The following is a 17,029-nucleotide window of genomic DNA, read 5'->3' as shown; positions in this document are numbered from 1 at the left end:
GGACCCTGCTCCTTTGGGACATGGGGGTCAGTACTGAGGTGACACGGAGCACACGGAGCAGGGCGGGCGGGAGGCGGAAGCACTTTCTACAGTCTAGCTCGAAGCAGAGGAGATCCCAGCAGCACAGCTTCGCTTTGAGGTCTGCACGAGAGAGAAGAGAGCCTTTAACTGCAGCCATCCATCGCTGTCGGGCCTAAATCTACAGAGTAAGGTCAGGAGAACTCAGGTTGCTTTTCCCTGTCCCACTCACTCCCACGATTAACAGCTGTGGCCTAAAAATACTGACCTGCCGGCTAAAATAACTGGATTATGAGGCTTTGTAATGCAACCACTGAGCTGGCAAAAGCACGGGAGAAGCCCGGGCAGCAGCTTCTGAACGGCAACGGCAGCAGAAAGCATCGGTGTAGCACAGAGGCTGCAGGTGAAGCGTTGCTGGTGGCATCAGCCGTTACCAGCTTTACTGGTCTAACCCTGGCCAGCGTTCAGGCAGCTGAGCCACTGGGTAAACTGGCACAAGCTCAGTGTCCGGACAGCTCACTCTGCAGGCACGGGGGTTTGGAAGAGCAGGAGAAAGGGCTTGCAGGATGGGGTCTGACCACCGCCAAGCTCTCTCCGTGCAGGGGAGGAGGCTGCTGGGCAGTTCTCGGACCAGCCACCGCAGCTGGAGGACAGCTTCAGCCCTTATCACCGGAAAGGAGGCAACACAGAGCTGACACAGGAGAACCAGTGTACACAGGGAAGGTTTATTCTCATCGCTGACACCTGGGAAGCGGGTTGGAGGAACAAACTTAAGTAATCTTCAGACTGGGAGGAAAAGCACAGGTTTGGGGTTTTTTTTTTTTCCCCCTCCCATAAACAAGATGATAGCTGTAAATAAAACTAAACCACAACAGCTGCTCACATTGAAGTCCACAGGATTTCTCCATCTCCACCAGTGTGCAAATAAACAGCTCTTCCCATGAAATATAAGAATATATTACTTTGCTCTGGGACTACGGCCAGAACCAAAGCCTACTAGCAGCCACTCAAAGAAAAAAAGAAAACAAAACAAAAACAAAACATACCTTCTTAATAAAAAGCATAAACCACTTCAGTTTCTGCAAGCGCTCTGCTCAGAACATCACTCCCGTCCTACCCTCCTGCCCTGTACCACGGGGCTCTGGGGAAACGGGACCCCAAAAGAGCAGCAATACATAGGTGAGGTCACTGGACAGACTGGAAGGGGACTCACAGCCCTGCTGCAGCCTCCACCAAGGGACCAGTACCAGGAGCCTCCCAGGAGTCAGCAGCTCTCTTCCTGCCACCGCCTTTTCCAGGACATCTTCCAGCAAAACACTGTGTGGGACAAGGGCCCCTTCCTCGGGGCAGAGCCGATACTGGCAGGACGAGGAGATGGGGCTGGGCTCCCCCCTTTTGGCGGCTGAAAGGGTTTCCGAAGAATAAACCCAAAGCCCTGTTTGCTATGGCTGTACCTTCAAGTGCCCAGACAACCCCCCGGGTCATCGCTCGGGCAATATCCAGCGGAGGGATGAGGCTCCCAGCCTGTCCCAAAAGCTGACTGAGGGCATGGCACAGTAAGACCAAGGGGACACTGCGCCCCATGGGGTCTGCAGGACACAGCAGCAGCGAGGAACTGCTCCCCTCCAGCTCCAGTTGGTGTTGGAGTGTGAGGGGAGCCCAAGAGCTGTGACAGCAGGCTGTGACAGGCAGAGGACACTGGGAACCAGAGACCAAACATGCTTGACATTGGCTCCCAATGCCCAGCGGACGGGACTCACCTGTAGGTACTGGAGGTGTGGGCTATATTTGCCCCGGGTTCGGCAGAGCCTCCCAGCCAAAGGCTCCTTACACCAACACCCACCTCTGCTCAGGCACGTTTTATTCAGACAGGAAATATTATTTTTCTCATAAAGTGCAAGAACTTCGCCTCTTACTGGCTAGTCAACTAGAAGCATCGCAACCCTCACAGCTGGGAGCAGCAGATGGGTGAGGAACACCCTATGTTCAGGAGCTCCCAACCCACTGGTCATTTCTCCTTCAGCAGGAGCTCCGGCTCAGAGATGGCCCTGTAGAGCATGAAGCCCATCTCATCGATTTCATCTTCCGACAGCTCACAGAAGAGGTTGATTTTGTGGTTGAAATAGGAAGGCAGAACTCCTTTCTCCAGGTAGCCTACCAGCTCCTCAAGCACCTGCTGGAATCTGTCACCAAGGCTTTCTTCTGCCCAGTCCGAACTGGTGGCACTGAGGTGAAGGACAACGTGGGTCAAGGGGCCGGCGCTCAGTTTGTACAGGGCGGGATGGCTCTTGCAGACACCGTTGAGGATGCGGAGACACTGCTGCCGAGCCCCAGAGTCACCAGCATCCAGCTCCTTCACTTTTGAGACCTCTGCCCTGTAAAAGCTCTCAAGCCAGAGGTTTTCCACCAGTCCTTCAGGAGGAGCAGCCAGAAGAACCTTGTCCTCCATTTCCACCACCGGGAAGAGGATGATGCTCAGCTCAACCTGATCGTGTTTGACTTCCAGCTTCAGCTCCTGAGAGGCCACGACTGGGTGGATGATGCTCCCCAGAAGGCTGCCTATGGCAGGCCAGTTGATGGAGGCCACCAGCATCTTGTGGAGGGTCTCATTGAGTGCGTTGGAGGAGAGGTACCGGCCCACAATGAACCTGTCCCAGGGGCTACACCCACGAGGGAAATACTCCAGATCGGTCCTCTTGATCATCCAGTATTGGGGGTTCCTCACCACTGTGTCCTCTCCCGGGATGAGGCTCCAGAGCATAGTGTCAAGGACCACCGGCAGCATGAGGTGGATGTGGTCGGCTGCGAGAGCCTCAAGGCCATCAAGCAGGGGACCGCTGAGGAAGAGGCTGCCAAAGGGCAGCTCCGGGCACTTGCTCCGTAGGAAGTTCTGCAGTTGGGCGCAGATGCTCCTGGCCAGCTGCGGGACAAGGGACACCTGCACCTCAGGCACAGCCAGTCGGCTGCTGTAGTGGGAGAGGAGCTTCTCCTGCAGTGTGAGGCAGCGTGGAGGGGTGGATTTGACCCGAGGGGTCTCTGGAGGGGCAGAGCAGACCCTGGGCTCTGTGAGAAAGAGATGGGACAGAGGGAAGGGAGAAGTTAAAGCTCTGAGGAGAACGTCTGCAACCTACAACAGCAGCTTCTCCTGCCGCAGTCAAGGGGGAGGCGCAAGCTGGGTGCCCAGCTCTCAGCCCACCTCTCTGGACACAAGGCTGACCTTGCCAAGAGGACCACCACCGAGTCCTCTGATGCTTCTCAGCCAAGGCAGAGCCCAAACTAACCTCAAAATCCATCAGTGCCTAGTCTCACCCCCCAGCTAGGGGTGGGTAAACCAGGCTACGCGCCAGCAGCCGGGCAAGGGACTCATGTGCCAGGGTCCCCAAGAGTCTCAGCCCCACCGAGGCTGCTCAGGCAGGTCCAGCCTGCCCCGACACCGAGTCCTGCAAATGATCCCGCTCCGGGTCCAGTATCTCAGGACCTGCCCTGCACCGAGCTGGGCTGCTTTCCCACTTGGAAAAATGCCGTATTTGTAGGCAGCCGGACAAGGCAGCCTTTGTCTGCGGCAGCTCCCGAGCGCACCTTCCTCTAGACAGGGCTGACCCAGAAAACGAGCGCAGCAGCCACCACTCCAGAGGAAACAAAGCCCCGACAGACTCCGCCACGACATGGTGGCCGAGGCACCCAGGACGTTATCGGAGGTGCCGTTACCACAGGCATTGCCTAAAAAGGGGCCATGGCTTGGAAGCATCCCAGGAGGGAGGGCACAGTCGGGTCGGCTTTCCGGACACCGAGCTAAAAATAACATGGAGCTCCCAGACCGCGGGGAGCAGCGGCACAGCCAAGCCGGAGCACACCAAGGTGATCCTGCCAACCATGGCCACCATGAGAGCCTCACCTGGCACCGGTGGCCGAGCCGGAGAGAGCAGAGGCTCGCTAAGGTCTTCCCTTCTCTGCTTCTTAGGGGCTTTTGGCGTTGCTTTGATCAAGGCCAAGTCCTGCCAGCTCTCCTCCAGGGTCTTCTGCTCGGCTTTGGGATCGCCTTCGTCGCGAGGGCTGGTGGCTCGGTCGATCAGCTGGAGGGAAGGAAAACCCACACGGACACATTCTTATCTCCGTACGGTTTCCCTGTGGTGACGCTCAGAGCTGAGGGGGGGACAGCAGCCCCGCTGGTACGCGCACGGGGAGACACAGCCCCACGCGGGACTTCTACTAGCCAAAATATCCAGTTCAGGGGGCCACAAAGGTGCACCTTTTCTTCCCGCAGGTTTTAAGTGGGGGGAAAAAAGTCAGGTGTCCAAATATGAATTAAGCCCAAGGTGCCTTTCTGGATGGGATACTGTATCCCAAACGGACAGGTGTTGCTCTGGGCAAACGGGGGGGGGGGTGGGGGGGAGAAGGGGGCTGTGTGTGTCCCCACAGGGTGGGAGCAGGCAACACCATGCCGGCACCGGCAGCGTTTTCGCCGGACTCGAAGGACCAGCTCGGGAGCAGCCAGCGAGGTCTGTGGCCCGTCTTTCTCCCCCACGGAATGGCCGGTCGCTCCCGTTCTCCGAGCCCCAGCGGCAGCCATCCCAGCCTTGCCTTACCCGCTTGACGGCCAGCGTCGCGATGGCGAGCACGGCCGCGCCGGTGACCCCCAGCACCAGCCTGGCGTTGGCCAACAGCAGGTCGAGGACGCTGCCCAGCCCGCTGTCCTCCTGCCGCTTGCCCCGCTGCCGCCCGAACTCGGCCATGGTCGCCCTGCAGAAGGAGAGGGGCAGCAGGGTGTCCCGTTGGACGGGGGTACCCGCCGCCCCGGGGGAGGCGGAGCCCGCAGGGTGGCGGTTTTTTGGGGGGGGAAACCGGAGGTTTCTGCGGCGCCCACCTCGCCGCTCCCCTCCGCCTCCGAGGCAAAAGGCTCCCGCCGCTGCCGGGACTCCTGGGTGCGGCGGAGGAGCAAGGGTCACCCCGGAGAAAGGTCACCCGCCCGGTCCTGCCGTCGCCACCGCCGCCTCGGGGGGGACCCGTCGGCGCTGGAGTTGGGGGGTACCGCGGCCTGCGCCCCCCGGGGGAGAGGGGGACCGGGACGGAGACCTCCGCGCTGCCGAGGCGGGGAGAGGCGGCCGGGCCGCGGGCACCGCCGGGGGCCGCCTCCGAGCCCCGACCTGCTCAAGGGCAGAACCGGTCCCGGTCCCGGTCCTCGCCGCCTCCCGCCCCTGCCCGCACTCACCCCCGCGCGCGGCGGCGCGCTCCGCAGCCCCCGGCGCGGCCCCAGCCAATGAGGGCGCGGCGCGGGGCGGCACCGCCCACCCGCACGCGGAAGCAGAACCGAATTCCGCAGCCCCACCCGCTCCGGCAGAGCGTCATGGCTGGGGGCGTGGCTTGAGGGGAAGGGGGCGTGGCCTGGCGGGGCGGGGCGGAGCGGGCCGCCGCCGGGTCCCCCCGCCCTTCCGCCGCCAGCGCCGCCATGGCGGCCACCGGGGTCTTGCCCTTCGTCCGCGGCGTCGATCTCAGCGGCAACGACTTCAAGGTGCGGGGAAAAGCGGGGAAAAGCGGGGGAAGGGAGGGACAGCCCGGCTTCAGGCCCCGAGTGCCGGGCGAGACCTGGTCCGGCCCACCCGGGCTCTGTCAGGCCCGGCTCGGCCCCGCAGGCTCAGCTCGCCTCCCCCCGGCCCAGTGCCCTGGGGCTGGGGGATGTCCCCAGACCGGGGGTGCTTGTACAGGGGCATCCCTGGTCCCTGACCCTATCGACACTATAGAGCCTGGCGATCCCTAAGCCCCAGCCTCCCCGGCTGAGCCACCGCCGCCCCCCAGCCCATGGGGCGGCAGAGAGCCCGGGGATGTCGGTCTCCCAGTACCGTAGCACGGAGCGATCCCAGCGCTCCAGCGCCCTGTCCCGTATCACTGGGCGAACCCAGCTCCCAGTCCCATTGGACTGGGCAATCCTGGCCTCCCAGCTCCCAGTTCCATAAGACTGGGTGATCCCAGCACCGCCCCCCCCCCCCAGGTCCCAGTCCCATAGGACTGGGCAGTCCTGGCCCCCCAGTTCCATAGAACTGGGAGATCCCAGCCCCTCCCAATCCCATAGGATTGAGTGGTGCTGCCCCCCCCAGATCCCAATCCCATAGGATTGGGCAATCCCAAGCCTTCCTTTGACCACACAGGCTGGGTCAGACTGAGGTCTCCAGATCCTCAACCCGCGGGGCAGGTGGTTTTCTCACCCTCCTCCTCCTCTTCCTCCTCGCAGGGTGGCTACTTCCCGGAGCATGTGAAGGCGATGACCAGCCTGCGCTGGCTGAAGCTGAACCGCACGGGGCTCTGCTACCTGCCCGAGGAGCTCGCCGCCCTCCAGAAGTTGGTGAGCAGCATTTTTTGGGCAGGGAAGGGATGGGGCTCGATGGCTCCCACTGGGGCTGCGGGGTCAGATGGGCCCCTGAGTGGCGGTGCCAAAAGCTTGGTGCCTGCCAGCCTCATGGCTCATCGGCTCTGGTGTCTAATAATAGGGCTGAGCTACGACGTGTGGTTGAAATTGGATGCAGGAGATGCTAGGAGTGGGGTTGAGGCAGACTTGTACTCGGTTTTACCTTGTTTTCCTAGAAAACCAGACTAAAAACCATGTTTAGATCCTCTGCCCTTTAATAGAAGGGAAGGGTGAAGGTTTAGTATGGGGAGGATTAAGATTTTGGGGCTTTTTTTCCCTTCTTCCTTTGCTAAAAGATATAAAGAGCAGTAGCTGGCAGCTGCCTGGCTTTGTTTTTTGGGCGGCTCGAGTTTTGTGCACAGCCAGGCCCTCGGTGGAGTCCGTGGCTAAGCTTTGCTTTGGCGGTGTCCTGCAGCGTGTTGTGGACATCGTTAAATCGGTGTCAGCCAAACACGACGCTTTAAACGCTGCCAAAAGTCCTCGTCACCGAGCCGGGTGCGCCCTGCTCAGGCGCAGCGAGCGGGGAAACCCTCCACGCTGCTCGGAGCCGCGCTCCTGCCAGTCCTGACAGATGCTCGGGGGCCACGGCGAGACTTAAAACCTGGCATCTCGTCCCCCCCACCCCCCGCCCCCAGTCTGCCAATTCCTCATTTCCCTCAGCAGGTAACAGCCGGGCTGTTAGAGGAAAACAAAAATTTCCCCTGGGTCCTCCTCTTACCCTGCCGGTCCCCACACATCTGCCCGTTTCCAGATCACCCAGTGAGAAGCGTTTCCGAGAACTGGGGTCTCTTTGCTCGGGGGCTGTGTGGCACTGCCGCAAACCAGCTCGGTAAAAGCCCAAGAGCACCCCAAACCCTGCAGCAGGGGCTGGGGTGTCTCAGCCAGGTCTGCCCCAAGGAACGAGGGGTGCTGAGGCAGCATGGGCACGCTGGGGCCCCAGTTTGAGACTGGGGACATCCTATCAGGCTCATGTGGGTCAGGGCTGAGCTCAGCCTATGTCTCTGCGAGACCCCGAATCTCCTGGGATTGAGGAGCCCCCACATCAGTGCAGGGGCCCAACCGCTGCCCCACGCAGCCCCAGCTCCTTGCTCTGCTCACTGTCTGGGGCTTCCCTGCAGGAACATCTCTCCGTGAGCCACAACAGCCTCACCACGCTCCACGGCGAGCTCTCTGGCCTGCCCTGCCTCAGGGTAAGTGTCCCCCTCGTGCGTCCCTCCTGCATCAGGGCTGGTGTCCCCAGACACCTCTTGGCCAGCCCCTGGCTCTGGAGGCACACAGGGACCATCTGTGGCCACTCCAGGGGGCTCAGCAGGCGTAGGGCCGGCGGGTGGCTGCAGTTGTGCCTCTTTCTCCCCTTTCAAGGCAATTGTGGCTCGTGCAAACAGCCTGAAGAACTCGGGAGTCCCTGATGACATCTTCCAGCTGGACGACCTTTCAGTGCTGGTAGGTGCAGAGTCTCCTCAGCTAATGCAAGAGCCAGCTCAGGCTCCTGGGTCCCCTTCCTGCACCTCAGTAGCCCCTCATGGTCCTTCGGGAGCATGCTGGGGCTGAGGAGCATCTGGGGGAAAGGTGCAGGGAGTCAATCGGGGCACTGCTGAGCACTGCCCAGCTCCCTTCAACTTTTGGGTGTCCAGGCCATAACTGGCTTCCCTGCAGCAAGAGCTCCTGTGCCATTTCAGTGCCAGTCCTGACGCCGTGCCCAAGTGCCGGGGAAACTGGCTGTGGGCAGGATAACCCTATGGTAATGCCTCCTTTAAAGGCTGATGCTGCAGCCCCCGTGTGCTCATCCAGCTCCTGGGCATCAGTTGGAACAGCAAGGCCCAGTGTGGCTGTAGGCAGGCTGTGCCCCCAAAAATGCCCCTCGGTCCTTGGGTTTGGGTGGTGGTTGCTGGGTGTGGGGCAGAGGGTGATGCCTGTTTTGCTCTCCTGTTCGCCCCAGGACCTGAGCTACAACCAGCTCACGGAGTGTCCCCGGGAACTGGAGAATGCCAAGAACATGCTGGTCCTCAACCTTGGCCACAACAGGTGGGTTCAGGCCATGGCTACCTCCATCCGTCACCCCCCTTCACTCTGTCCCTCTTTGAGGGAAACCCAGGGCTGGTACAGGTCCCAGGCAGCTCTGAAGATCCTGATGTCCCCACAGCATTGAGACCATCCCCACCCAGCTCTTCATCAACCTGACGGACCTGCTCTACCTCGACCTGAGCAACAACAAGCTGGAGAGCCTCCCACCACAGATGAGACGCCTGGTCCACCTCCAGACCCTCATCCTCAACAACAATCCCCTCCTGCACGCACAGCTCCGGTAAGGCCCCATTTTCCAGGCTGGATTCCACGATGCCAGGGCTGGGCCAGGTGCCTGCTCCAGCCCTGATGCCGTCTCTGCCCCATGGTTCTCCGTGATCCACAGGCAGCTCCCAGCGATGACGGCCCTGCAGACCCTCCACCTCAGGAATACCCAGCGCACACAAAGCAATCTGCCCACCAGCCTCGAGAGTCTGGTGAACCTGGCAGGTAGGGCCAGGGCACCCAGGCCCATGGTGCACAGGGACCTCCAGGAGCTCTCTCAGTGCTGGCGTGGGTCTGGCTGGTGGTGTCACCCCGTTGTCTTTCCCCAGATGTGGACCTGTCCTGCAACGACCTCAGTCGTGTCCCTGAGTGCCTCTACACCCTGGGCAGCCTGCGGCGCCTCAACCTCAGCAGCAACCAGATCACAGAGCTGTCTCTCTGCATTGACCAGTGGACCCAGCTGGAGACCCTCAACCTGTCCCGCAACGAGCTCACCTCCTTGCCTGTATGTCCCTGTCTGTAAACGGTGTCCCTGCCCATGCCTCCATGCCACTGGGTTCTCCCTTACCCTTCCATTTCCTCCTTCCCCAGTCGGCCATCTGCAAGCTGACCAAGCTGAAGAAGATGTACTTGAACTCCAACAAGCTTGACTTTGATGGGATCCCCTCGGGTATCGGCAAGCTCACCAACCTTGAGGAGTTCATGGCAGCCAACAACAACCTGGAGCTCATCCCCGAGAGCCTGTGCAGGTAGGGCATAGCCCCCAGCTGGATCTGCTCTGTACTTGGGAGAGGACATGGAGGCTGTGTGGTAATATGGGGTCTCTGAGTGTCCATGAAAGATATGTCCCTGGCTTGGTCCTTCACCAGCATATCCATGTCCCACAGGTGCTCCAAGCTGAGGAAGCTGGTGCTGAACAAGAACCGCCTGGTGACGCTGCCAGAGGCCATCCACTTCCTGACGGACGTGGAGGTGAGAGCCTAACACCCCATCTGCCTCGGGCTGGATGCAACACAGCTCCAGTGTGTCCCTGGGATCCCAGGGCTGTAGGGTGGGATGGGGCAACGTGAGGACAGGAGGTCTCAGGGCTAGTACGTGCAGCATGGCACATGATTCAGCCCAGGCAGGTGGTGAATTCGGGGCTCCCTCCACATCCTCTCACCTCACCGAAGCCCAGGGTGCTCCAGAGGTCTCCCATCCTACCCCACATCCTCAGTGTCCCTGTGAGCCTGTGCTTCAGAGCAGTGAGGTCTCCTGTCCTCTCCTTGGCAGATCCTGGATGTGCGCGAGAACCCCAACCTGGTGATGCCCCCGAAGCCGGTGGATCGGACGTCGGAGTGGTACAACATCGACTTCTCCCTGCAGAACCAGCTCCGCTTGGCCGGAGCCTCCCCGGCCACCGTTGCCGCTGCCGCAGCAGGTAAACGTGCAGGGACATGGGGGACAACCCCTGCCTTGGGCAGTGCCCTGGGAGAGGCTGGGAAACAAGCCTTGCCCCACGGCGTGTCCCATACAAGTCATGGGTGTCCTGGCTGCCTCTCACCCCATCCCCGTGTCCCCAGGGAGCGGCACCAAGGACCCGCTGGCCCGCAAGATGCGGCTCCGCCGGCGCAAGGACTCTGCCCAGGACGACCAGGCCAAGCAGGTGCTGAAGGGGATGTCAGACGTGGCCCAGGAGAAGAACAAGAAGATAGAGGTAGGGTCTGGGGTGGGAGAGGGGCCTCAAGCAGCACCATGGTGCTCCTGGCCCACCCCGGGTGCCGCCGGGGACCCAGTTGCCCCCAGCTTAGTGACCTGTCCCTGTCCCCGCAGGAGAGCGGGGAGGCGAAGGCGCCGGACCTGAAGACGCGCCGCTGGGACCAGGGCCTGGAGAAGCCACAGCTGGACTACTCGGAGTTCTTCAGCGAGGATGTGGGGCAGCTGCCCGGCCTCTGCGTCTGGCAGATTGAGAACTTTGTGCCCACGCTGGTGGACGAGGCTTTCCATGGCAAGTTCTACGAGGCCGACTGCTATATCGTGCTCAAGGTACACAGGGAGGACTGAGGGTCCCCCACAGCCCCAGCCCAGGGCTGCAGCCACTCCATCTCACACACCATCCTTCCCCAGACCTTTCTGGATGAGAACGGCTCCCTCAACTGGGAGATCTACTACTGGATCGGGCAGGAGGCCACGCTGGACAAGAAGGCCTGCTCCGCTATCCACGCCGTCAACCTCCGCAACTACCTGGGAGCTGAGTGCCGCAGCATCCGGGAGGAGATGGGGGATGAGAGCGATGAGTTCCTCCAGGTGAGGCTGACCCCTCCACCCCCCCACAGCCCCCAGCCCTGCTTCTCCCACCCTCATCCCCTTCCTGCCTCCAGGTCTTCGACAATGACATCTCCTACATCGAGGGTGGCACGGCCAGTGGCTTCTTCACCGTCGAGGACACCCAATATGTCACCAGGTACCCCTGGGGCCAGGGCCTGGGGGGATGCGTGGGGCAGGCACTGCCCCACGTCCCACTGTGGCTGTCTCTCCCCCAGGCTGTACCGTGTCTACGGAAAGAAGAACGTTAAGCTGGAGCCAGTGGCACTGAAAGGGACATCGCTGGACCCCCGGTGAGCAGGAGGAGTGACCAGGGGACACAGGGTCACTGCGGAGGGATAGAGTGCTGGCAGGGTCCACCTAAGACATCATAGCTGCAGCTCTGGGGTGAAAATTGGCTGTCCTTCTACAAGGGTGTGGGTCCAAACTGCACTGGGCAGCCCCAGGAGCTCTGGTGCCCTGCTCTGCAAGGACCCCTGGGGTGGGGAGGGCGCTTGGTGCAACCCCGCTCTCTCCTGACTGTCTTCTCACCTCTGTATCCACCAGCTTCGTCTTCCTCCTGGACCATGGCCTCAACCTCTTCGTGTGGCGCGGGAGCCAGGCCACACTGAGCAGCACCACCAAGGCCAGGTAGGACTAGTTGGGGGTCTGGGGAGGCAGGGAACCCAACTGCCATCTCACCCGCCCCCTCTGCAGGCTCTTCGCCGAGAAGATCAACAAGAACGAGCGGAAGGGCAAAGCAGAGATCACGCTGCTCACCCAGGGCCAAGAGACCCCTGACTTCTGGGAGGCGCTGGGGGGGCAGCCCGAGGAGATCCGACCCTGTGTCCCCGATGACTTCCAGCCCCACAAGCCCAAGCTGTACAAGGTGAGGAGCTGCCACCTGCAGGGCCGTCAGTGAGGCCAGGGGCCTGCAACTCTTCCTCACCTGTGTCCCCTTCTCCTCTGCAGGTCGGCCTGGGCCTGGGCTACCTGGAACTGCCCCAGATCAACTACAAGCTCTCGGTGGAGCACAAGAAGAGGCTGAAGGCTGATCTGATGCCGGAGATGCGCCTGGTAGGATGGGGCGGGGAGGTTCTCCCAGTCTGACCAGTGAGACGGGTTTCATGTCCCCTATGCTTCCAGCAGTGCCCTGGGAGAGGCAGGTTCAGGGCCCGGGTGGGGGATGCTCTTTTCTTCCTGGCTGTCTTTTGGGGAGCGTTTTCCAGCCAGGAAAGCCTGTGGGTGTGTGACCCTTTTTTCCTGCGGTGCCCTCAGCTGCAGAGCCTGCTGGACACCAAGAGCGTGTACATCCTGGACTGCTGGTCTGACGTCTTCATCTGGATCGGGAGGAAGTCATCGCGGCTGGTGCGGGCAGCGGCGCTGAAGCTGAGCCAGGAGCTGTGCGGGATGCTGCACCGGCCCAAGCACGCCATGGTCACCAGGAACCTGGAGGGCACCGAGTGCCAGGTAGGGCAGCCCACGTGCCTGGGAACGGGCACAGACCCCCTGGGCAGCAGTGCCAGGGAGGAAGATGGGGAGCACAAACCCCTCAGATGGGGTTCTGGGTGCCAGGGAGGGTACTGTGGCCCAGGGTGCATTACCTGCTCCCCGATTTAGGTCTTCAAGTCCAAGTTCAAGAACTGGGATGATGTCCTGCGTGTGGATTACACCCGGAACGCTGAGACAGTGCTGCAGGAGGGCGGCCTCGCTGGCAAGGTCCGCAAGGACGCCGAGAAGAAGGACCAGATGAAGGCTGACCTCACAGCGCTCTTCCTGCCCCGCCAGCCCCCCATGCCCCTCAGCGAGGTAGGGCTGGGGACTGTCCTGTGTGTCTCCCGTGGTGCTGGTCCGGGTGGTGATGGAGGGGCTGGGTGGCCACTGGCTGACAGAGCATGTGGGGCCACAGGCAGAGCAGCTGATGGAGGAGTGGAATGAGGACCTGGACGGCATGGAGGGCTTTGTGCTGGAGGGCAAAAAATTTGCTCGCCTGCCCGAGGAGGAGTTCGGCCACTTCCACACTCATGACTGCTACGTCTTCCTCTGCAGGTAACACCCGGCTTGACCCCTCTCTGGGGCTGCTGGACCACCTTGTCCCCCCATATCTCCCTGCCCAAAACCCCAGCCTGCCCCATCCCTCACATCACCCCCTGTTCCTGCCCTCAGGTACTGGGTGCCGGTGGAGTACGAAGAGGAGGAGGAGAAGAAGAAGAAGGGTGAAGGCAAAGGGGAGGAGGAGGGGGAGGAAGAGGAGGAGGAGAAGCAGCCTGAGGAAGACTTCCAGTGCATCGTCTACTTCTGGCAGGGCCGGGAGGCCTCCAACATGGGCTGGCTCACCTTCACCTTCAGCCTCCAGAAGAAGTTCGAGAGTCTCTTCCCTGGCAAGCTGGAGGTGACCCCATTGCATGCTCCTGGGGGGTGAGACAGGGATCCCCCAGCTTTGCCTCACTTCTCCCCCATCCCCTCTCTGCCCCCAGGCTAAGGGCAGGGGATAGCAGCAGAGATGGGAGCGGGCAGGGGGGTGCAGCTGGGGCTTGGGGTTGTGTTTGGGGGGATCCCCATGGCCCTGCTGACACCCACCCCTGGCCAGGTTGTGCGCATGACCCAGCAGCAGGAGAACCCCAAGTTCCTCTCGCACTTCAAGAGGAGGTTTGTCATCCACCGGGGCAAGCGGAAGGACAGGGCCAGCCCGCCCCAGCCCAGCCTCTACCACATCCGCACCAACGGCGGGGCCCTCTGCACCAGGTCAGCCCCCCCAGCAGATGCTCTGGGCCAGGCAGCACCCACGGGTGCTGGTCTCCTGGCAGGGTACATGCCGGTGGGCACAACTGCCTCATCTCTTGCTGACGGTGCCTCGTGGGCTTCATTTCTAGGTGCATCCAGATCAACACAGACGCTGGTCTGCTCAACTCAGAGTTCTGCTTCATCCTCAAGGTACCGCTCACAGCTGAGCATCCTCACGGATGCTTGGCCACTTGCCCCCCTCCCCTCTTGGGCAGCCCTGACTCTTTGCGCTCCCTCAGGTGCCCTTTGAGAGCACAGACAACCAGGGCATCGTTTACACCTGGGTGGGCCGGGCAGCTGACCCTGACGAGGCCAAGCTGGCCGAGGACATCATGAACCAGATGTTTGATGACTCCTACAGCAAGCAGGTGAGCGGGTGGGGGCACGGCGGGGCTCGGCACTGGCTTACCTGGGTGGCAGCGACCACCAGGGAGGGGATGGCCACACTCAGCCACATCCCTGGCCTCGCAGGTGATCAATGAGGGAGAAGAGCCCGAAAACTTCTTCTGGGTGGGCATTGGGAGCCAGAAGCCCTATGATGAAGACGCTGAGTACATGAAGCACTCCCGGCTCTTTAGGTAGGTCCTGACCCAGGTGGGGCTGCTCAAGTCTGTACTGGTCCCCTTCCTCATCCTGGGTGCCCTGGCCTTTACCAGGTGCTCAGTCCTCCCAGGATAGCCAGGGCACGATGGGCAAAGCCCTTCTCCCGACTTCTCTGTCCATCTCTGGGCATCAGCCAGCTGAAACAGAGCTGCTCCATCATGTGCCTTCCTTCTGCACAAGCTGAGTGCTAACAAACTCATTTCTGACGCAGTCCCCTTCTTGCTGTCCCCGCAGGTGCTCCAACGAGAAGGGCTATTTCTCTGTGTCAGAGAAGTGCTCCGATTTCTGCCAGGATGACCTGGCCGATGACGACATCATGCTGCTGGATAACGGGCGGGAGGTGAGATGGGGGTATGAGGCTGCCCTGCGTCCTGTGTCCAGGGGCAGCACAGCTGGGGCCGGATTTGCCAGTGGCTTCATCGGCTGAGCCTGGTTGCCTGTCCTTCCTGCAGGTCTACATGTGGGTGGGCACCCAGACCAGCCAGGTGGAGATCAAGCTGAGCCTTAAGGCTTGCCAGGTAGGACCTCCTTCCAACTGGAGGGGGAGGACTTGGGCATCTCCATCTCCCCTTGGAACCCTGATCCTGCCTCGTGCCTGGTGGTGCAGAGCTCCCAGCACCTCCCAGGCTGGGGACCACCAGCGTTGGAGGTGGGTGAGGGCTGGGGACCCCCATGGCTGTGCTCTGCCCCAGGTCTACATCCAGCACATGCGCTCCAAGGACCCCACGCATCCTCGCAAGCTCCGGTTGGTGCGGAAAGGCAACGAGCCCTGGCCCTTCACCCGCTGCTTCCATGCCTGGAGTGTCTTCCGCAAGCCGCCCGCCTAAGGGCTGGTGGCACCCAGTGCTTGGGCCATAGCCCCCACGGCATGGCCGGACCCCCAGCACCCTGCGCTGATGCACGCTCCAGCTCCCAGCCAAGCTCGACTTGGAGCCCCTTCTCCCCAAGCTGGGGCCAAGTGGGGAGCACAGGGGCTGAGCCTCTGTCCCCCCCACCTTCTCTCAGCATGGGGTGCAGCTCAGCCCCTTCCCCTCCTGGTGGGGAGGGGGTGTCTATGGGGCAGCGTGGGCCCCTGGTACACCCTGCTTGGGGACACTGCTGCCCCAAACCAGTGTCGAGCTCCCCCCGCAACAGGGGGAACAGGAGTGTTTCCCAGTTTGGGTGGGAGGATGCTTTGCTATAGAGCACTGGGGCTGGGGGGGCTAAGGGGCTCTCTACCCTGGGCCTTACACCTGACTCCGCTGTCTGGGGTGGGGGGAAACAGCCCCCCAGCAGGAGCCAGCCCCTTGGTATCATATCAATAAAGGCTGCACTTCTCACCCTGAGGCCGTGCCAGGCTCTGACTGCGCCCATCTTGCTCCAAAGCGGGGTCTCACACACACCCCCCCCCCAACCCCCGATCCTGCCCCTCTGCGGCTCAGGGTTGGGGACCCAGCATCCACCCGGCTCCTCAAACACCTGCAGCCTGGCCAGTTGATATTAAATGCTTTATTTTCAATATTAAAAACCAGTAATTTTAATAACTAAACAATGCTAAATTCATCTTACCAAAAAAAAAAAAAAAAAAAAAAAAAGAGGGGGGGGGGGGATGAGGTGTTGGGGGAGGGAGGGGGGGTTTCTACCAGGGACACTACAGCCCCGGCCCCGCCAGGCAGCGACGGAGCCCAGGGCAGCGCTGCCTTGCCCGGCCCCCCCCACCCCCCCCAGCCACACACGTACCGCAAGAGAGCCCGGAGAGGGGGTCCAAAATGGCCCCAGAGCCCTAAAAGGAGAGGGACAGGTACCAGGCTGGGCCCCGGAGCCACGCAGGGCCAGCCACTTGGGGACAGAGCCAGTGTCACCGCAGCCCCCTGTGAGGATGAGGATGAGCTGGGGAGCCGGCAGTAGGGAAGGAGGGCGGGCGGGATTTGGCACAATGAGACCCCCCCAGGATGGGGCAGCTTCATACTGCATCTGTGTCCCCCACTCCCAACCCAGCACCAGGCCCCCACGGTGTGTCCCCTGCAGTGCGATCCCATCCCAAACCCACCCGTGGCAGGAATTAGTGTCAGAAAGGAGCAGCAGGCACAGAGCCCAACCTGGAGAATAGCCCTTGGAGAAGCCGTGAAGAGAAAAAAGGCCACCTGTGACCCCCCCCCCCCCACTGCCGTGTACCCCCACTCTGGGCTGCTCAAGCCCTCCAGTGCCCACCTGGGAACCAGGGGGGTCCACGCTGGGATCCCCAGGGAAGGGGACAGTCCCCAGGCAGGGGCAGGGGACAGGGCTGTAAACTGCAGGGAGCCGGACATGTAAACACAGACCAGGGGGTGGGGGGGCCGTACCCAGGGGCTCCTGGCCCCCCCACCTCCCCAAGGGACCAAAACCAGGAGGGATGAGAGGGGTCCACAAGCCCCAGCCCTCCCCATGGAGCCAGGGAAGCAGCAGCATCCCCCCGGGAAGGGGGCTCTGGAGCAGGGGACAGTGACACTCGACTGTGTATAAAAAACAAAATTATCTTCCCCGGGAAGAGTTTGTGCACCACGACCCCGGCTCGGGGCCGGCGGGGGTGGGGGGGGGGGCCGGGCAGGGAGGCGTGGGGGGAGCGTGCCGGAGCTGGGATGCAGCGGCGGCCGGCATGGATGTTAGAGAAGAGGCGAGTCTACGTTATGCAGG

At 61.7% G+C, this 17,029-nt stretch overlaps 2 protein-coding genes across 3 annotated transcripts; one reads left to right on the top strand and one right to left on the bottom strand.

The window, feature by feature from the left end:
- Positions 1-727: 727 nt before the first annotated feature.
- On the bottom strand, positions 728-5,221 carry MIEF2 (mitochondrial elongation factor 2). The gene is made up of 3 exons (XM_074158555.1): positions 4,605-5,221; positions 3,914-4,091; positions 728-3,081 (listed from the first exon to the last, which is right to left on the bottom strand). The coding sequence occupies exons 1-3, from the start codon at positions 4,749-4,751 to the stop codon at positions 2,027-2,029; spliced, it is 1,380 nt and encodes a 459-aa protein (XP_074014656.1). The 5' UTR covers positions 4,752-5,221; the 3' UTR covers positions 728-2,026.
- A 243-nt stretch (positions 5,222-5,464) lies between these two features.
- On the top strand, positions 5,465-15,902 carry FLII (FLII actin remodeling protein). Of its 2 annotated transcripts, XM_074158658.1 has the most exons (30): positions 5,465-5,527; positions 6,245-6,355; positions 7,537-7,608; positions 7,781-7,861; positions 8,358-8,443; positions 8,562-8,723; positions 8,829-8,932; positions 9,037-9,212; positions 9,299-9,456; positions 9,595-9,679; positions 9,980-10,127; positions 10,270-10,403; positions 10,520-10,732; positions 10,814-10,993; positions 11,068-11,150; positions 11,230-11,304; positions 11,558-11,641; positions 11,708-11,879; positions 11,963-12,067; positions 12,269-12,460; positions 12,611-12,799; positions 12,900-13,039; positions 13,157-13,382; positions 13,581-13,735; positions 13,864-13,924; positions 14,014-14,142; positions 14,246-14,352; positions 14,612-14,717; positions 14,830-14,895; positions 15,070-15,902. In XM_074158658.1, the coding sequence occupies exons 1-30, from the start codon at positions 5,465-5,467 to the stop codon at positions 15,202-15,204; spliced, it is 3,798 nt and encodes a 1,265-aa protein (XP_074014759.1). In that variant the 3' UTR covers positions 15,205-15,902. The 2 variants fall into 2 exon arrangements, with proteins under 2 accessions (XP_074014759.1, XP_074014760.1); XM_074158659.1 differs by lacking the exon at positions 8,562-8,723.
- Positions 15,903-17,029: the final 1,127 nt, after the last annotated feature.

This window comes from Numenius arquata, chromosome 14 (genome assembly GCF_964106895.1).
Source record: "Numenius arquata chromosome 14, bNumArq3.hap1.1, whole genome shotgun sequence".
Lineage (NCBI taxonomy): Eukaryota > Metazoa > Chordata > Aves > Charadriiformes > Scolopacidae > Numenius > Numenius arquata.
This window is presented reverse-complemented; position numbering and strand designations above follow the sequence as displayed.